Source organism: Cebus imitator, unplaced genomic scaffold (assembly GCF_001604975.1).
Source record: "Cebus imitator isolate Cc_AM_T3 unplaced genomic scaffold, Cebus_imitator-1.0 Scaffold214, whole genome shotgun sequence".
NCBI lineage: Eukaryota > Metazoa > Chordata > Mammalia > Primates > Cebidae > Cebus > Cebus imitator.
This window is the reverse complement of record NW_016107529.1, coordinates 2,794,228-2,814,981: the sequence shown is the minus strand read 5'-3', so window position 1 is coordinate 2,814,981 and position 20,754 is coordinate 2,794,228. Positions and strand designations below refer to the sequence as shown.

General features: G+C 43.3%; 2 protein-coding genes across 3 annotated transcripts in view; one reads left to right on the top strand and one right to left on the bottom strand.

The window, feature by feature from the left end:
- BTF3L4 (basic transcription factor 3 like 4) overlaps positions 1–2,355 on the bottom strand; it is a 30,495-nt gene extending 28,140 nt beyond the window's left edge. Inside the window, exon 1 of one of the 2 annotated variants that reach the window (XM_017548777.2) lies at positions 2,102–2,355. The gene's annotated coding sequence lies outside the window, so the exon portion shown is untranslated. The remainder of the gene's footprint in view (positions 1–2,101) is intronic. The other variant, XM_037745811.1, reaches the window with a different exon arrangement.
- Positions 2,311–20,754, top strand: part of TXNDC12 (thioredoxin domain containing 12) — a 38,146-nt gene continuing 19,702 nt past the window's right edge. Inside the window, exons 1-2 of the mRNA XM_017548776.2 lie at positions 2,311–3,456; positions 18,637–18,697. Of these exons, the coding sequence (XP_017404265.1) occupies positions 3,360–3,456; positions 18,637–18,697 (158 nt within the window). The 5' untranslated portion in view covers positions 2,311–3,359. The remainder of the gene's footprint in view (positions 3,457–18,636; positions 18,698–20,754) is intronic.

The following is a 20,754-nucleotide window of genomic DNA, read 5'->3' as shown; positions in this document are numbered from 1 at the left end:
AGCTGGGATTACAGGCACGCGCCACCATGCCCAGCTAATTTTTTGTATTTTTAGTAGAGACGGGGTTTCACCATGTTGACCAGGATGGTCTCGATCTCTTGACCTCGTGATCCACCCGCCTCGGCCTCCCAAAGTGCTGGGATTACAGGCTTATATATATATGTCTTCTTTAAGGCTAATGTCCAGTTTCCAAATATTTAGAATGTATGATTCTGCACTCTGCTCAGCACTGTATTACAGTGCTCAAGCAGCTAAAAACACTCTTCTATAGGAGGAATTATGTTTAGAGTCCAAAACAAGAAGTCTTAAGTGTGTGCCAATCTTAGCTCTGCCATAGACTTAAATCCCAATCCCTATACTCAAATATCCACAGAAAAGGACCAACATTCATATTTCTCAAAGGAATGTGGCTATGAGAGTGTAGTGAACTAACAAAGAGCCTAAGGAATTTATTGCAAAAAAAAAGGGAGGGGCTAAGGAAAAACATTCGGTGTAGATACAGGGTACTCTTTGGGATTCTTCTGCATTTTGAAGTAACAATTCCCAAGAGAAGAGACAGAGGTTGGGATGCCAAGACAAAGTCTTGACTTGTTTGAAACAAAAGCAAGAACAAAATGAACTCTTCAAATCAAGGCATAGATGAAAGAACCATCCCAGGTGGCCAGGACTACAGAATTGAGAAATCTTGTTTCTAAGGAGTATCTCAGAGAAAAAGGATTTTAGGGAGACTGGGAGCTCAAGGCAGTAGGGGAGGAAGAAGAGTGGTCTTTTGTTTCTTACTTAGCAAGCTGTGGTGTGTAGAATTCAAGCAGGACTGAGACTGGACTCAGTCTATGAGATATTAAGCTCAGAATATGAGGTAGACCTCTAAGATCACCTGGTTTCTCTCTTTTCAATCAACCTTTACTTTATTGCACCCATCATTCCTGGGATGCCATCTCAACACCAGCTAGCAGTGGCAAATTACAAACAAAACAATTCTCTCCCTCCCAATTTAACAGATTAGGAAATGAGGGCCCAGAAGGGAGAAGTTCTTTCTTAGGTCCAAAAGGAAGAAGAAACTTCCTAAAGCCACATGATTAATGAGTTCTTCCTTGGGGATCCCAGGATCTCTTATCACTGTTCTCAAGGACTCAAGAAAGAGTGTAAACAGTGAGGTTTATCTATATTTATTAAGTGCCTAAGTTAGAAGTATTGTGGTAGGCACTTTCACATACACCATGTTTACACAGAGATAAAAAATAATTGCAACTTTGAGTCCTGACTTTTTATTATGCAGGGTTTCTCTAAGAGAAGTGCAGGCTTTGGAATTAGAAAGACCAAGCTTCTACCACTTGGGAAATGTATTTTACTTCTCTGAACTTGTATTTCTCCTGCATTTGGAAAGGTATATAACACCACGTACTTCACAAGGTTGTTTTGAGGGTTAAAAGATTATCAAGCACAGGGAAGGGTTCACAGAAGATACACAGTTACTGGTAACTATTGTTACCACTCCCGAAGGGGACAACTAAGGTAAACAGCAACAATGTGGGAACGGAAGTTGAAACCGCCATTCACTAGCCGTGCAACATTGAGTCTGTCGGTCAGGCAGTGGGAGGGGGTTATAAAGACGCCGACTTGTAAACAAATACTGGCATTACAAGGTGAAGAGCGCTGCAACTGAGTTCGGTTCCCTGGACTTGGGGGCGGGAAGTGGTAACCTCAGCTTCCCTATCTGTATACTGGGAATATCAAATGAAATGACAACAGAGAGCCTTTCTTTATAAAGCCCACAGCGCACAACACTGCTGTTGTGAACGAGGAGTAATGGGACAGAGGAGAGGCGTCCACCGCCTCCGGGGACTGGATCCGGGCTGCAATAGCGCGGGCCCGCTCGCTCCCACAGGGGGCGGTGGTGCTGGGGACCTTCCCTCAGGTGCCGACCCCCAGCTGCGCCGCCGGTAACCGACAGGCCAAGCCAGCCGCCTCCGCCCCCGCTCGCCGCGCCACGGCGGAAGTGGCAGCCTGAGCGGTTGGCGGGTGTCGGAAGGAGAGGGCGGGGGGAGACCGTGCGCAGCGGCCTATGGCCGTGGAGTGGCGGGACCGCCGGGGGTCTCACCTGAAGCAGGGAGGGTCCTCCAACACCAGCACGCGGCAAGAGCAAGATGGCTACCTCAGCGAAGACAGAGAAAGACGAAGGCGGCGGCGGCGGCGGCTGGAGCGGGTCCACGTGACAAAGTCGGTCCCGCCTCTCCCTCTCCGGGGCAGCCTATCCCGGGAGCGCACATCTGAACTGCAAAGCCCGGCCTGCTCTGCGAATCCCTCCACTGCTAGTGGCGGCAGGTGCAAGTGCCCGCGCGGCATCCTGGGGCTTGCAGTCTCCCGAGCGTTCCATTGTGTCCCTGCCTACAATTTTAGGGAACCTAACAGAAAGGCGGTCGGTATGTTTCTCTTTGGGTGTATACTTTAGTTAAGTTGTTTTTTGGCTACGCATTAAGTACGCACTTTAGGACTCAACTAGTACCAGGAAGAAAGACCGGACATTTTCACCTGTTATACAGCGGAGGGGAAAAATTGGGAAGAAATCCTCAAGCTACAAGAAAAATAACCAGAAGCTTTACACTTTAAATGCCTGCAGTGACTTCTGTCCTGGTGTGCTAAGTCCACCCAACCCCCAAGTTTGGTTTTCTCGGAGCTTTTATCAGTTGGTTGCATCATCCCTGAGTAGAAGATTTGCGGTTGCAAGGAAAAATAAGGTACAGAGCTTCTCCAGCGGGAAAGGGCATGCCTGCGCGGCACGAGCCCACGCACCGCCGGAGAGGGTTGCAAGGTCTCCTCGGAGACCTGGGCAGGACTCTAACAATGAAATCCGGTCGTCCAGTCTTTATTTGTGGAGAGGGAAGGAGAATCCGAGGCCATTGGGCAACCCGCCCACTGTTGGGAGAGACTGACCTCACCAATCAATAATTTGCGTTTGACTAGGGAGTGCAGCGGTTCTTGGGGGGAGGGGCTGGACTGGGTGGCGGACGCAAGCAGCAACCGTTCTCCTCCTGAACCTCTCACCCGCATTCTTGGCCCACATTTTCCCGCTCCGTCCCAGGACTTGGACACCCAGAATCTAGGAAAAGTAACTCGCGCTTGAGAACAGCTCTTGCACCCATCTACGTGATCTGCACCTTTAAACTCACTCTGTGCCGAACCGGACCCCGGAGGCACCACCCACATCCGTCTAACATCACTTCCTTCAGAGTTTGAAAAAAAAAAAATCTGGGAAGGCGAGGGGTTGTGCTGAGCCGCTCTCGGCTAGCGGTGTGGACCTTCTGCTGGGACTGCGGCCCTGCGTCCGCTCAGCCCCGTGGCTCCGCGCACCTACTGCCATGGAGACGCGGCCTCGTCTCGGGGCCACCTGTTTGCTGGGCTTCAGTCTCCTGCTCCTCGTCATCTCTTCTGATGGACATAATGGGCTTGGAAAGGGTCAGACCGCGTTCTTATCTTACTCTTTACTGATCCTGGGCCACAGCCCAGTATAACCTCTTCTTGCCCTAACACGTTCCCCTCACGTTCTATCTCTCAGGCCACGCCAAATTTCTTTTTATCTTCCCCAGCCACTCCTGGAGTTTGACGATTTCTTGGCTACCCCAAGAAAGAGTAGCGGGCCTGGGGAATGGAGAAGTTGTACTTGAGGCCTCGCTGAATTTTTGGGTTGGGGGAAGGAATGGCCCGTAAATTAAGAAAAGCATGTTTAAGAGCCCGGCATAGTGCCTAGCGCTTGGGAGGTCCTGAGGAACGGTCACTTCTCACCTGGGAGAAATAGAGCCGTTGGGGACCTGCGTATGCAGAGAACCCTGTCCTGGGTCTGAAGATTCTGCTCCTTACCTCTTCCGTGAAGACCTAGGTTACTGCCACTTCCTTGCCTTTGGGAGATAGCACCTGCATCCCATGTAGCCATATCTAGCGCATAAGAAGGGCGAGGTGAAGGGTAGAAGGTGCTCTTTTAAGAGTTCCCAACAATTGTCCTTGCTGTGTTTCAGCGAGTGTGTCTTAAGACATTGAGTTTTCAGTGAGTGAGCGATCAGTGGTTAGGTGTGGCTCCTACTCCATTCATTACCTACATCTCCATTCTATGTTTTAACACCTTTCACCTCATCAGCCCTTACTTAGTTGAAAGTTGGATTGACAGTCTGTGAACTCAGGGTTTATACTTTTCTAAATAGATGAATCGTAGCATGGATCCCAACCCCTCTTCCATTTTTTTTTTCACTGACCTTATTGTATGGAATGATTCTGCTGCAGTCCTGCTGTTTTTGTTTTCTCTTATTATTTCACATCTATTGGTGGGTAGTAAGATTGGGTGGGCATTCATTTTTCCTAAATGCAGTCATTCCTTCATTCCAAAAATAATTTTGATCACCTTCTGTATTTTCTGTATTTCAGGCACTGTTCTAGGCATTAGGGATATAGTTGTAAACAGGACAGAGAAGGTTCCTACTCTCGTGGAGCTTATTATATTCAAGTCATAGAGACAGAGTAGACTCATGAACAAATTAATAAACAAGACAGTTCCAGCTAGGAATAAGTGCTGGGAAAACAACAAGACTGTGATGGAAAAGGAAGTAGGAAGGCTGGGGAGGTTGGGGGAGCTGGTGCATCACTTGAGTTATGAAGATCAGGGAAAGCTTTTTGGAGAAGGTGATACGTGGGTTTCCATCTCAGTGATGAAACTGCATGACAAATCCTGTTAGGCCAGAATGTTTTAAATACTGACAATCCCATTTTAAAACAGACTACTGTATATTTAAAGTAAAATTGTAAGTACTGAGGGTAACAGAAGAGTATAGTGTTAGGAACATGGGTTTATATCTGAGCTTTTTTCTTAGGCTTTGTTTGTTTGTTTTTGTCTTGAGATGGAGTCTTGCTCTGCTGCCCAGGCTGGAGTGCAGTGGTGCGATCTCGGCTCACTGCAACCGTCTCTGGGGTTCAAGTGATTCTCCTGCCTCAGCTTCCCGAGTAGCAGGGACTACAGGGGTGCAGCACTACATCCATCTAATTTTTTTTTTTTTGTATTTTTAGTTGAAATGGAATTTCACCATGTTGACCAGGCTGGTCTCGAACTCTTGACCTCAGGTGATCCTCCCTCCTTGGCCTCCCAAAGTGTTAGGATTATAGGCATGAGCCACTGTGCATGGCCTAGATCTGAGTTTTAATTTGTTCTGCCACTCACCAGCTAAGTAGGCTTGGGCAAGTTTCTTAACTCTCAAAGCCTCAGTTCCTCATCTGCAAAGGGGCATCATAACTACCTCAGACACTCAACAAATAATTTACTCTGTTCCAGTTACTGTGTTAGGTGTAGGTAATACCTTGAAGTCAGGTAATTTGTATCTTTATTCCTTGTTAGATATTAAGCTTTGTGTGGTTGTTCTAGTTACCATTGTTGTGTAATAAATCACCCCAAAATTTAGTGGGCATGAAGAAATCGTTTTATTATGCTCACAATTCTGTGAGTAAGGAATTCAAACAAGGTACATTGGGGAAGGCTTGTCCCTAGTCTATGATGTCTGGGGCCTCAGCTAAGCTGGTAACCTCTCCATGTGATCTTTCTGCATGAGCTGCTATGGCTTTCCTCACAGTAGCCTTATGGAAGGCTGGATTCCAAGAGTGAGTGCCGTAAGAGAACAACGTGGAAATGCATGGCATTTTTGTCATCTAGCCTTACAAAGCACATAGCATCACTTCCACTGTACTCTGTAGGGACAGATTTAAGGGAATGGGACATGGAGTTTGCAGCAAGCTGAAATTGTGCCACTGCACTCCAGCCTGAGCAACAGAGTGAGACTCTGTCTCAAAAAAAAAAAAGGAAATTAGGGGGCCAGGATTTTAATCCTTGTCAGGCCATTTAGTTCTGGTCCTACCTGGTAACCAATTAATCATTGAGAGAGTTGGACTAGAAGTAGTGCTTCCTAAGATCCCTTCCAGCTGTAACATTCTATAGTGTTCCAAAATAATTACATTGTTCTCCATGGACTGAAAATTTAGACTACGTCTCCTACAGGAAGTAGTGACCAATATTACTGTACATTTACTATCTTCCAGATGCTGTTTTATGTGCACTTTTCATGTATTTACTAAGCCTATAATAACCCTATGAGATGGATAATGTTTTTATCATTATCTCCACTTCACAGATGAAAAAATCTCAAATGAGGCACAGGAGTCTGGTGGACTAGCTGGAATACAAATCCCAGCGCCACTGCCCTTAACCAGCACACCACTCCATTCTCTCAGTGCAGAAACTGTTCTGAAGTTTAAAGGAGAAACTAGATAAACTAGAAAGCTATCACTGGGAGTGGTTCTTGTGCTCTTCTGCCTGAAACAAAAATGAATGACTTTGTCAAGTCTCTGGAATAAAAATTTGGCACTTACACATATGAAGTGTGTTTACCTTCCACACGGTGTTTTACTCACATTCACAGCAGCCTATGGGGTACATATTTTTGTTAGCCATATTTGCATTTATTAAAACAGTCAGTGGCTGAACAAGAATTCTAATGCAGAGCTGTTTGACTGAGACATTTAGCCACTATGTTCTATGTCTCAGGTACAGTGTTCCCTTTTTGAGAGGCTTGGCTGCCAGCTCTGATGCTTGATCTTTTGTTATTTAGGTTTCATGAGCTAGGAGGGGGTGGATAATACTTTTCAGATGTCCTTAGCTTACATTCATTTAAAACAATTTTTGGATGAAGGGATTGGAAATTCTGATTAAATACTGTGTTTAGAAATGGTTGCTTTTCTTTCTTTCTTTTTTTTTTTTTTAATTAATGTTATAGGGTAAGAGCTGCTTACCCTGGGAGACTTTACATAACAGGTAACTGGCATAAATTAAGTGGCTGTACAGGTGACACTTTAGGAAATTGGACTGCCTTCAGATGTTCCATGTTGGCACGGGTGTGAGTGTGAGTAGTGCTGGGGAGTGGACAATTTTAGTAACAAGGTAAACATTGTACCTTTTAAACTTATTTTTGAGGGGTAAACAAAAAAAATCCCAATTTTTCTAGATCTGAATTTGGTGTTCTCATTCTGCTTTGGTGAAGCTGCATTCATTTGTTCATTTAATCTGTGCTAGAGAGGCAGTAAAATGTAGTGAATGGTTGTTAACTACAGACCCTGGAACTCAACCACCTAGATTCTAATCCCAGCTCTGCCGCTTACTGGCAATGTAACCTTGGGCAAGCTGTTTCAGTTCAGCTTCCTTATTTATAAAGGGGTAGTTAGAGTTTCTACCTCATAAAGTTATTGTGCGGATTAAATAAGTTAATATATATAAAAGCATTTAAGTGCCTGGCACATGATAAATTACATATGTGTTAGTCATTATTAATATTGTTATTATATATATATTTTTTTTTCCGAGACAGAGTTTCCCTCTTGTTACCCAGGCTGGAGTGCAATGGCGTGATCTCGGCTCACTGCAACCTCCGCCTCCTGGGTTCAGGCAATTCTGCCTCAGCCTCCTGAGTAGCTGGGATTACAGGCACGCGCCACCATGCCCAGCTAATGTTTTGTATTTTTAGTAGAGACGGGGTTTCACCATGTTGACCAGGATGATGTCGATCTCTTGACCTCGTGATCCACCTGCCTCGGCCTCCCAAAGTGCTGGGATTACAGGCGTGAGCCACCGCGCCTGGCCCATTATAATTATTACATATAATAATCACTTAGGCTGGGTGCAGTGGCTCATTCCTATAATCCTAGCACTTTGGGAGGCTGAGGTGGGATTGCTTGAGGCCAGAAGTTCAAAACCAGCCTAGGCAACATAGCAAGATCCTATCTCTACCAAAAAAAAGTAATTGCTAATAAGTGATGGTGGTAATTATTAGTATTATAAAAAAAACTCCAGTGTAACTTGTAATCTGAATTCTCAAGGAAATTTTGTACATGCAGTGGACTATGTTCATATTACACCTCTAGACTTACTCTTAGGGATATTGCAGTAGAACAGCTTGGGAAGTACTGGGGTACTAGAAAAGCATGCTAATTAGGAGTCAGGAGACTTAAATTTTGATTTTGGTCTACCTTGAAACGTTGGATAGCTTCTTTTCTAGGCCTCAATAAAATGAGAGGGTTGGACGAAATTAATCTCTAGAGTTGTGACTCTTTAAATTTAAATGTAGTAAAGTTAAAGTAAAATTAAAAATTGAGCTCAGCTGGATTGGCTACATTTCAATTGTTCTGTAGCCACATGTGGTTAGCGCCTACCATATTGAACAGCTCACTGCAGTAAGTTCTACTTTATAATGCTGCTGTAGGGTCTCTATTAGTAATAACCTTATATGACTGTAAGGTTTGACACCTAGCTTCTCAGTGGCCTAGGTACCAGGATAATTTATTTATTTATTTATTTATTTATTTGAGACAGAGTCTCACTCTGTCACTCAGGCTGGAGGGCAGTGGCGTGATTTTGGCTCACTGCAACCACTGCCTCCTGGATTTAAGCGATTCTCCTCAGCCTCCCAGGTAGCTTGGATTACAGGCGCATACCACTATACCCAGCTAATTTTTAAATTTTTAGTAGAGATGGGTTTTCACCATGTTGGCCAGGCCAGGCTTGAACTTCTCAGCTCAAGTGATCTTCCTGCCTTGGTCTCCCAAAGTACTGGGATTACAGGCATGAACCACTCCGCCCTGCTGAGAAATTCAATTTAACCTAATATTAATATAACTTCCTTAACTTTCTTTTGTTTGGCATTGGACTTCTACAGGTCCTTCTGTTTTAGGTGCGTGTGTGTTATTTTTTTTTTAAAGAAAGGAAACAGGTGTCACTTTCTGTTGCCAAAACTAGAGTGTAGTGGTACCATTATAGCTCACTGCATTCTCGCACTCTTGGCCTCAAACAGTCCTCTGACATCAGCTTTCTGAGTAGTTGAGACTATAGTTGCATGCCACTGCAACCAGCTAATTTTTAAATTTTTTTGTAGAGATGAGATTTCACTATGTTGCCCAGGCTTGCCTCAAACTCCTGGCCTCAAGTGATTCTCCTGTCTTGGCCTTGCAAAGTGCTGGGATTATAGGTGTGAACCACCACAACTGGTTAGGTATGCTTTTATAAGCATCACGGAGGTATTTTTTTTCTTAAACCAAGACTGACAATTTTTGTCTTTTCACTTTAATTGGCAAGTTTAGTCCACTTATGTTTGTTGTGATTAATGACAGAGCTGTTCTTGTTTCTCTTATCTAGTTTCTATCTCTACTGCTTTTTTTTTTTCTGTGCTTTTGTCTCTTCTTTTCTTTTTGTCATTTCTTTGGGGATTGAATATTTATTTGCTTGTTCTTATTTTATCTCCTTTATTAGTTTGGAAATTGGCATTCTCGTTTTCTTTCAGTGTTAACTCTTGAGATTTTACTTGCATGCTTAATAAAATCCAACACTATTATACCCCCAATGGTAAGAAGGACTTTAAAATATTTAACTTCAGTCACTGCCTCTTTACTTATAAGGAGTTGTTACATATTTAGTTCTTTTTTTTTTTTTTTTTTGAGTCGGAGTCTCGCTCTTGTTACCCAGGCTGGAGTGCAATGGCGCGATATCGGCTCACCGCAACCTCCGCCTCCTGGGTTCAGGCAATTCTCCTGCCTCAGCCTCCTGAGTCGCTGGGATTACAGGCACGCGCCACCATGCCCAGCTAATTTTTTGTAGTTTTAGTAGAGACGGGGTTTCACCATGTTGACAAGGATGGTCTCGATTTCTTGACCTTGTGATCCACCCGCCTCGGCCTCCCAAAGTGCTGGGATTACAGGCTTGAGCCACCGCGCCCGGCCTACATATTTAGTTCTAATTAAAATTTTTTTTTCTAAACATTTATTTTTTAGAGATAGATTCTCATCCTGTTTCCCAGATTGACCTCAGACTCCTGGGCTCAAGCGATCCTCCTGCCTAACCTTCAGAGTAGCTGGGACTACAGATGCACATTGTGCCGGGTTTAGTTCTCTCTCACTTTTGGGCATTATAAATTGCTATACAGACAATATTTACAGATTTATTTACATGTTTGCTGGTTTATTTGTATCTAAGCCGCCTTCTGGGATCATTTCCCGCCTGAAATGTGTCCTTTTACTATCCTGTTGGTTCTTTCTCGTTCTCTCCTAGGGGACTATTTCATACTTATTCCTGTCTTTTCAAATCTCCAATACTTCTTCCATAGTCCTTGCTCTCAGTTAGTCACGATGGTCCCTCTTGAACAGAAGACAGAAGGAATCGAAGAGGCCTTTCAAAAATTCTCACTACTGCATTTACCCACTAGTGTCCATATATGCTGCCTTCCCTGTTGTTACTTAATAAACCATTGTTATTCCTAGCAAAGGCTAATCCCTTTGCTTGCATGCTAAACCTCGTCTCCTCTCACCGACTCACTGACATTTTACCAGTGACTCTCCCTTCTCACATTGTATTACCCCTTTTTCCTATCTTTATTGTATTATTTCTATCAGCTTTCAATTGTCCCTGGTATAGCAAAATTCTTTTTTTTTTTTAGACAGAGTCTCACTCTGTCACCCAGGCTGTAGTGCAGTGGCACGATCTTGGCTTACTGCAACCTTCACCTCCCAAGTTCAAGCAATTCTCATGCCTCAGCCTCCTGAGTAGCTGGAATTACTGGTTCGTGCCGCCATATCCAGCTAATTTTTGTATTTTTAGTAGAGATAGGGTTTTACCATGTTAGGTTAGACCAGGCTGGTCTCAAACTCCTGACCTCAAGTGATCTGCCTGCTTTGGGCTCCCAAAGTGCTGGGATTACAGGTGTGAGCCACCACACTCAGTCAAAAATTTTTTGAAAGAGTTATATGTACTCGATCTAATTTTTCTCCTTGGACTGTCTTGGTCATGCTCTAATCATGCTTTCATTCTCACTGTAAATGGCAGCTTCATTCTTCTACATGCCCAGGCCAAAAACCTTAGAGTGATTCTTGACTTCTCTTTTTGCTCTCATACCCCATATCCATAGCAAAATCCTGCTAACTTTGCCTTTGAAATAAATCCGGAACTCATTGGTATCTTATTCCCTCCACCACCACAGCTGGTCCAATCCACTGTCATCTCTTTATTAGTCTCCTTGCTTTTGTCTTGCTCACCTGTATTAGTTTGCTAAGGCTACAGTAACAAAGTACCACAAACTGTCTTTCTTCCCGCCCCTCCCATCCTCTCCCCTTCTCTTTCTCTCCCCCTTTCTTTCCCTCCCTCCTTCCTTTCTTTTCCTTCCTTCCTTCCTCTCTCTCTCTCTCCTTTCTTCCTCCTTCCCTCCCTCCCTCCCTCCCTCTCTTCCTTCCTTCTTTCCTTCCTTCCTCTCTTTCTCTCTTTCTTCTTGCTCTGTCACCCAGACTGGAGTGCAGTGGGGTGATCATAGCTCTCTACAGCCTAGACCTCTCAGGCTCAATCAAGCTTCCTGCCTCTGCTTCCCAAGTAGCTGGGACTACAGGCATGTACCACCACACCTGGTTAATTTTTCTATTTTTTATAGTGATGGGGTTCTCATTATATTGCCCAGGCTGGTCTCAAACTCCTGGGCTCAAGTGATTCTCTCACTTTGGCCTCCCCAGAGTGCTGGCATTGCAGGCATGAGCTACCATGCCCAGCCCAAACTGTGTCTTTTTTTTTTTTTTTTTTTAAGATACAGTGTTTTACCGTATTGGTCAGGCTGGTCTCAAACTCCAAACCTCAGGTGATACGCCTGCCTCGGCCTCCCAAAGTGCTGGGATTACAGGCGTGAGCCACTGCGCCTGGGCCCCAAACTGTGTCTTAAACAACAGAAATTTATTGTTTCACAGTTCTGGAGACTAGGAGTCTAAAATCAGGGTGTCAACAGGATTGTTTTTTCTGAGGGCTGTGAAGGAAGGATGGAAAAATCTCTCAGCTTATCTAAAAATGTCTATTTTGCTCTTATTTTTGACAGATAGTTTTACTAGGTACAAAACTGTAGGTTTAGAGTTATTTTCTTTCAGTATTTCAAAGGTGATATTCTGCTATCTTCTGATTTCTGTTGTTCTTGTCAGTCTAGTCATCGATCTTTTGTAGGAAATATGTCATTTCTCAGCCAGGCGCCATAGCTCACACCTGTAATCCCAGCACTTTGGGAGATTGAGGCAGGTGGATCACCTGAAGTCAGGAGTTCGCGACCAGCCTGGCCAACATGGCAAAACCTTGTCTCTACTGAAATACAAAAATTGGCTGGGCATGGTGGCTGGTGCCTATAATTGCAGCTACTCGGGAGGCTGAGGCAGGAAAATTGCTTGAACCCAGGAGGTCGAGGTTGGGATGAGCTGAGATCAGGCTACCACACTCCAGCCTGGGTGACAGGGCCAGACTTTGTCTCAAAAAAAAAAAAAAAAAAATTAATTAAATAAAAAGTCACTTCTCTTTGAATGCTTTTAAGATCTTCCCAGTGTTTTTGTTGCTCTGCAGTTTCACCATTTAAGTGTTTGTTTTTATAATTTATCCCAGTTAATACATATTATGAAGAAATCTGCAGATTCATGGTTGTATTTTGTTTATTTTTGAGACAGGATCTCTCTGCACCTCCAAGGAGTACAGTGGCACAATCATTACTCACTGCAGCTTCAAACTCCTGGGCTTAAACAATTCTCCCACCTCAGCCTCCCAGGTAGTTGGCATGCACCTGGCTTTTAATTTTTTGTAGAATCAAAATCTCTCTGTGTTGCCCAGGCTGGTTTCCACCTCCTAGACTCAAGTGATCATTCTGCCTCGGCTTCCAAAAACTCTAGGATTTTAGGTATGAGGCACTGCGCCTGGTCATATTAATGTTTTATCTCGTTCTTCAAAATGCTTAGCCATTATCTCTTCAAATGTGCCTTAAAAAACAAATAAACAAGCAAAAAACAGTTTCCCTTATTGCTCACTGCAACCTCCACCTCCCACACTCAAGTGATTGTTGTGCCTCAGCCTCCCAAATAACTGGGACTACAGGCACACAGCACCGTGCCTGGCTAATTTTTGTGTTTTTAGTAGAGAAGAGTTTCCACCATGTTGGCCAGGCTGGTCTCGAACTCCTGGCCTCAAGTGATCCATCTGCCTCAGCCTCTCAAAGTGCTGGGATTACAGGCACGAGCCACCATGCCCTGCCTTTATATATGTCTTTTTCCTTTATTCTTTCATCCTGAGACTCCAATTTTATGTGTATTAGACTTTCACAATCTATGCTATATCTCTTGGCCTCTCCTTCATAAATTTCATCTCCTTGTCTCTTTGTGTTGCACCCTGGATAACTTTTTCTGATCTATGCCTCCACCGCCTCTAATTTGCTGTTTTAACCTATCCACCGTATTTTTAAAAACTGATACTTTATTTTTGGAGCAGCTTTAGGTCTACAGAAAAATTGAGCAGAAAATACAGGGTTCTCCTATATTCCCTTCCCTCTCTCCCTCCCTCCCCCAACTTCTGCTAGTAACATCTTGCATTAATGTGGTACATTTATTACAATTGATGAACCAATATCGATACATTATTATTATTATTTTGAAACAGAGCTTCACTCTTGCTACCCAGGCTGGAGTGCAATGGCATTATCTGGGCTCTCCACAGCCTTCACCTCCTGGGTTCAAGCAATTCTCCCGCCTCAGCCTCCCGAGTAGCTGGGACTACAGGTGTACGCCACCATGCCCAGCTAATTTTTGTATTTTTAGTAGAGACAGGGTTTCACCGTGTTGACCCATTTGGTCTCAATCTCTGGACCTTGTGATCCACCTGCCTCGGCCTCCTAAAGTGCTGGGATTATGGGCATGAGCCACCGCCCCGGCCTGATACATTATTATTAACTAAAGTTCTTAGTTTACATTAAGGTTCATTCTTGGAGTTGTACATTTTATATGTTTTGACAAACATAACATGTGTGTGTTTTTTAGGACTGCCATAACAAATGTTTAAGCCAGACTAACTGGCTTAAACAACAGAAGTTTATTTTCTCATGATTCTGGAGGCTAGACGTCTAAGATGAAGGCCTTGGCAGGGTTGGTTTCTTCTTGTAGATGGTTGTCTTCTATGTCTTCACATGATCTTCCCTTTAAATTTGTCTATGTCTTAATCTCCTCTTCTCAGAAGGATTAGGACCCACCCCAATGACCTCATTTTACCTCAGCTTTAAAGACCCTTTCTTCAAATATAGTCTGAAGTACTAGGGGTTAGGACTACAACATATGAACTTTGGAGTGGGGTAGGGGATGCAATTCAGGCCGCAACAATTTGACTCCACCATTACAGTTTCATATAGAATAGTTTCACTGTTGTAAAAATATCCTGGGCTCCACGTATTCATCTGTCTCCCCCAGAATCCCTGTTAACCACAGATCTGTTTACTATCTCCATAATTTTGCCTTTTCCAATGTCATGTCATTGGAATTATGTAGTATAAAGCCTTTTCAAACTGCATTTTCCGCTTAGTATATATTTAAGGTTCTCCACGTCTTTTCATGGCTTGATCACTCATTTCCTTTTGTCACTGCATATTCATTCACTTTGAATTTCAACAATTGTATTTTTAATTTCTAGAAGTTCTATTTGATGCTTTCACGGATTTTACTTTTTTTTAGGTCTACAGAATTTTTTTTTTTTTTTATTTGAGACAGAGTCTCACTCTGTCACCCAGGATGGAGTGTGGTGGCGTGATCTCAGCTCACTGTAAACTCTACCTCCCAGGTTCAAGAGATTTTTCCTACTCCAGCCTCCCAAGTAGCTGGGACTATAGGCTTCCACCACCACACCTGGCTAATTTTTTGTATTGTAGTAGAGATGGGATTTTACCATGTTGCCCAGGATGGTCTCGAACTCCTCAGCTCAGGCAATCCGTCCACCTTGGCCCCCCAAAGTGCTAGGATTACAGGTGTGAGCCACCACACCTGGCCAGATTTGACTTTTTATTTTGCATGTTGCATGCCTGATTTTGTGATTCCATGTGTTATTTCTTTAAACATTTCATGCATAGTTACTTCTGTATTCTGTGGCTGACAATTCTAATATCTGAAGTCCTCAAGGATCAAAATCTGTTTGTTGCTTCTGTTCTAACTTGTGGTGACTTCTTTTCTTAGATTTTTGGTGATCCATGACTGTGAGCTCATAATGGTTGTTCTTCATCATTGGCTGTCCTGGAAGCCTAAAGTGGAAAATGCTTTCCTCCAGAAAGTTTTGGCATTTGATTAATCTGAAAACCAGGGGGTACCACTGACGTGGAATCATTTTAGTCTCTTCTGAGGGTTGTGTTAATGTGGGAGTTTCAGATTCATCTCCATTTTGCCACATCATAATGGACGCTTGCTTTCAGGGCAGCCTCACTTGCTTCTTGCTTATTGGTTTTAGCTTGCTTTGTGTTTCTGGAGGATTTGTGTCATTACTATGAGTCTAGTGAGCACATTCTGAGAGTCCATTTTATCTAGGATTTCATTGTTTTGTAGGTGTATATCCCTTCAGACTGTCTAGTTGGGCATCTTGCCAAAGCAGGATTCAGTTGCCTGAGTTTAGGTATTGACCAATAGAATGATCGTGATCATGTTAGATACCTTCCAGTTCTCTTGGGCATCCTCTCAATTTCATTCTCAATCATTCACTCTTCAGAATCAAACTTTGAGCCTTAGGTAAGTGACAGCATCCCATGCTGTTGGGAATGAAAAGTGACGATGGTTAGTTTCAGTACTGCCTGCATGTGCTAATCTGGATGACCTTTTGTTTCCCTGTGGTAGCACTGATGAAAATTAGATTTGAATTTATTTCTGAGAAAGAAAAATCTGAAAGATGAGTGTAGTAACCAAAATGGCACATGATTGCAATTTAAATCTCAAATTGGCCATTTAGCAGTTATGTGATCAGTACAGATGATGTAACTTCTTGAGCCTCAGAATTCTCAATCGTATAGAATGACAAAACCTAGTACTTACTGATCATTTACAGTATGCTAAGCACTATGCTAAATTTTTTGCATATATTTCTTATTTAATATTCAGTAACAACTTTATGAGATATAATTATTATGCCTCTTTTTTTTTTTCTTTTTGAGATGGAGTCTTGTTCCTGTTGCGCAGGCTGGAGTGCTTTGGTGCCATCTCAGCTCACTGCAACCTTCACCTCTTGGGTTCAGGCAATTCTTCCTCAGCCTCCAGAGTAGCTGGGATTACAGGCGTGCACCACCATGCCTGGCTAACTTTTGTATTTTTAGTAGAGATGGGGTTTTGCCATGTTGGCCAGAATGGTCTCAATCTCTTGACTCGTGATCCACCCAGTTAATTTTTGTATTTTAATAGAAATGGGGTTTTGCCATGTTGGCCAGGCTGATCTTGAATGCCTGACCTCAGGTGATCCACCCACCTTGGCCTCCCAAAGTGCTAGGATTATAGGCATGAGCCACCGTGCCTGGCCTATTATGCCTCTGTAAAGATGAGAAAACTGAAGCATAGAGAGATTAAGTAAAAATGGGTTGTTAATAAGGCCAAATTTAAATGTGATAACACATGTGGTATGCCAGGCACATATGAGGTGGTCAGTAAATAGCAGCTAGCATTATGATCACTAATAATTTTTGAATATAAAATTCTCTTATGTGATATGATCTAAATAAGATTAACTTGCTAAACAAATATTTTATGGAGCACTTACTGTGACCATGTGTACTGCTAAATGGTAAGAAAAGAAAACGGAATAAGACAGATACGGTCCATAGATGGACACATAAACATTTACAAGTCAGCCTGGGGAGTGCTGTGATGGAGCAAGAACAGGGTGCTTTTGGAGTCAGGGAAGATATACCAGAAGAAATGCCCTGTAGGCTTATATCTGAAGCCTTGGAGGTGAGGGACAGAGGAATTGCACAGGTGGCAGTGATTATGAAAGCCTAGAGGGGAGAGGGTGCTTTACTCTCATTTAAAGAAGTGAAAGGGCTGGATGTGCTGGCTGATGCCTGTAATCCCAGCACTTTGGGAGGCTGAGGAGGCTGGTGGATCACCTGAGCTCAGGAGCTCAAGACCAGCCTGGCCAACATAGCGAAACCCTGTCTCTACTAAAAATACGAAAATTACAGGCTGGGCACGGTGGCTTACGCCTGTAATCCCAGCAGTTTGGGAGGCCGAGGTGGGCGGATCACGTGAGGTCAGGAGTTTGAGACCAGAATTACCAATATGGAAAAACCCTGTCTTTACTAAAAATACAAAATTAGCTGGGCGTGGTGGTGCATGCCTGTAATCCCAGCTACTCAGGAGGATGAGGCAGGAGAATCACTTGAACCTGGGAGGTGGAGGTTGCATGAGCCGAGATCGCCTCATTGCACTCCAGCCCTGGCAACAAGAGTGAAACTCTGTCTCAAAAAAAAAAAAAAAAAAATTAGCCAGGCATGGTGGCAGGCATCTGTAATCCCAGCTACTTGGGAGGCTGAGACAGGAGAATCACTTGAACCTGGGAGTGGAGGTTGCAGTGAGCTGAGATCACACCACTACACTCCAGCCTGGGTGACAGTGAGATTCTATCTCAAAAAAAAAAAAAGTCAAAATATAGGGTGTGTGTATAAGATTTTAGGAAAAGTGTGGAAAGAGGCTGGAGAGGTGGGCAGATGCCATATTCTGAGAGGCTTTGTAAACCCTGCTGCAAGAGTTGGACCTATATTGAAGGGCATTGGAAAACCTTTGAAAGATTTTTTTGTTTTTTACCAGGAGTGACATGATTTAGAAAGACCATTCTGTGCTATTCTACAAAATATGCTCAGGAGTTTAAAAAAATAAAATAGAGGCCAGGCATGGTGGCTCAAATCTGTAATCCCAGCACTTTGGGAAGCCAAGGTGGGCGGGTCACCTGAGGTCAGGAGTTCAAGACCAGCCTGAACAACATAGTGAAACCCTGTCTCTACTAAAAATACAAAAAGTAGCTGAGCATGGTGGCAGGTGCCTGTAATCCCAGCTACTCCGGCGGCTGAGGCAAGAGAATCACTTGAATCTGAGAGGCAGAGGTTGCATTGAGCCGAGGTCGTGCCACTGCACTCCAGTCTGGGTGACAGAGGGAGACTCCCTCTCAAAATAAATAAAATACAAAGATTACTCTGGCTGAATTTTGGGAATAATAATAACAATAGCTTTAAATACTTCATTTACTCCTTATACTAACACTTGGAGTAGGTCTTATTATCTTGTTTTTACAGATGAAGGGAAAAAACAAATTGGTACTCAGAGAGCTTACCTCGCTCACAAAAATTCACACACTTGATAGGAAGTGGAGTCGTGGACCCAGGTCTTTCTGAATCTAAAGCAGTATTCCTGAATCACCTTCAATTAGTTAGGATTTTTATGACCTACTTTATGTTTACTCTGTGGGAAATTCTCATTCATTCTTTTAGTATTGTTGGCATATTCTGTGACAGTTTACAAAGTACTTATCATCATTTTTAAATTTAAACTCCTTTGAAACTGTGAATTAGGTGGTGGTATCTCCATTTTGCAGGTATGAAAACTGAGGCTTGAGATATGGTCCCATACACCTAGAAGGTGGTGGAGCTGGGACTTGAACACCAAGCTCTTGACAGAAGAAAACCTTCTTAGTGGGTATCTTGTGAACATGCACACTTCCTTCTTGGGTTTGTGCCCTTTGTTCATTGTGTGAATGCTTATAAAGTTCTTTCCTTCCAGGTTTTGGAGATCATATTCATTGGAGGACACTGGAAGATGGGAAGAAAGAAGCAGCTGCCAGGTACAAGACATGGTTTTAGGTCATTTATGGTGGTATAACACTTTTCAGATATCAACTTTTTTTTGTTTGTTTTTAGAGGCAGGTTTCTCCATATTGGTCAGGCTGGTCTCAAACTCCTGACCTCAGGCGATCCACCCATCTTGGCTTCCCAAAATGCTGGGATTACAGGCATGAGCCACCATGCCTGGCCTCAGATATCAACTTAACATTAATTTCAGGTGAAGGGCTATACCAAGGCAGAGCAAGAACTGAATAGTTGCCTAATTACAACAACAGCAATAATATTGGTGAACATTTATAGTTGAGCCTTGAACAACATAGTTTTTTGTTTTTTGGCAAGAGCCTTGCTCTGTCACCTGGAGTGCAGTGATGTGATCTTGGTTCATTGCAACCTCCACCTCCCAGATTCAAGCGATTCTTGTGCCTTAGCCTCCCAGGTAACTGAGATTACAGGCATGCGCCATCATGCCTGGCTGAATTTTGTAGTTTTTAGTAGAGACGGGGTTTTACCTAGTCTTGAGCTCCCAACCTCAGGTGATCCACCTGCCTCAGCCTCCCAAAGTTCTGGGATTACAAGTGTGAACCACCACGCCTAGCTGAACAACATGGGTTTGAACTATACAGGTCCACTTATATGTGGATTTTTTTCAATAATAAATGTATTGGAAAATGTTTTGTAGATTTCAAGCAATTTCAGAAAACTTGGAGATGAATGGCATAGCCTAGAAATCTCAAAAGACTTAAGAAAAAGATATGTTACAAGTACATAAAATTTATGTAGATACTAGTCTATATTATCATTTACTACCATAAAACATGTAGAAATCTACTATAAAAAGCTAAAATTTATCAAAACTTCTGCACACAGGCCGAGTTCAGTGGCTCATGCCTATAATCACAGCACTTTGGTAGGCTGAGACAGGCAGATAACTTGAGCCCAGGAGTTTGAGACCAGTCTGGGCAACACGGTGAAACCCCTCCTCTACAAAAAATACCAGCTACTTGGGGGGCTGAGGCAGGAGAATCGCTTGAACCCGGGAGGTGGAGGTTGCACTGAGCCGAGATTGCACCACTGTACTCCAGCCTGGGCAACAGAGCGAGACTCTGTCTCAAAATAAATAAATAATAAAAAGTAAAAAAAATAAAAAAATGAAAAACTTCATATGTTTATATAACATACACGGTGCTATTTGCAGAAGGAAAAAATGTAAACAAATGTAAAGATGCCATATTAAATCATAACTGCAGGCCAGGTGTGGTGGCTCACACCTGTAATCCTAGCACTTTGGGAAGCTGAGGTGGGCAGATCACGAGGTTAGGAGATTGAGACCAACCTGGCTAACACAGTGAAATCCCATCTCTACTAAAAATACAAAAAATTAGCCGGGCATGGTGGCTCGCATGTGTAATCCCAGGTATTCGGGAGGCTGAGACAGAATAATTGCTTGAACCCAGGAGGCGGAGGTTGCAGTGAGCCAAGATCGTGCCATTGCACTCCAGCCTGGATGACAGAGTGAGACTCCATCTCAAAAAATAAATAAATAAATAAATAAAAACAAAACAAAAAAACAAAAAAATATATAACTACATAAAAATTAACTGTACTATATAATTTATGACTGTAATAATTTTATAGCCACCTCCTGTTGCTATGGAGGTGAGCTTCAAGTATTGTGAGTATCCGCTTAAAATGCTGTGCAACATTAATCATCTTCAGTGAGCAGTTCGTCTCTCCAGCGTACTGCATATGGCTCTATAGTCTCTTGGCCGGGCATGGTGGCTCACGTCTGTAATCCCAGCACTTTAGGAGGCCAAGGGAGAAGGATCATTTGAGGTCAGGAGTTCGAGACCAGCCTGGCCACCATGGTGAAACCCTGTCTCTACTAAAAATACTAAAAAATTAGCTGGGTGTGGTGGGCACATGCCTGTAATCCCAGCTACTTGGGAGGCTGAGGCAGGAGAATCCCTTGCATCTGGGAGACAGAGGTTGCACTGAGCTAAGATCACGCCACTGCACTCCAGCCTGGGCAACAGAGCGAGACTTGGTATCAAAAAGA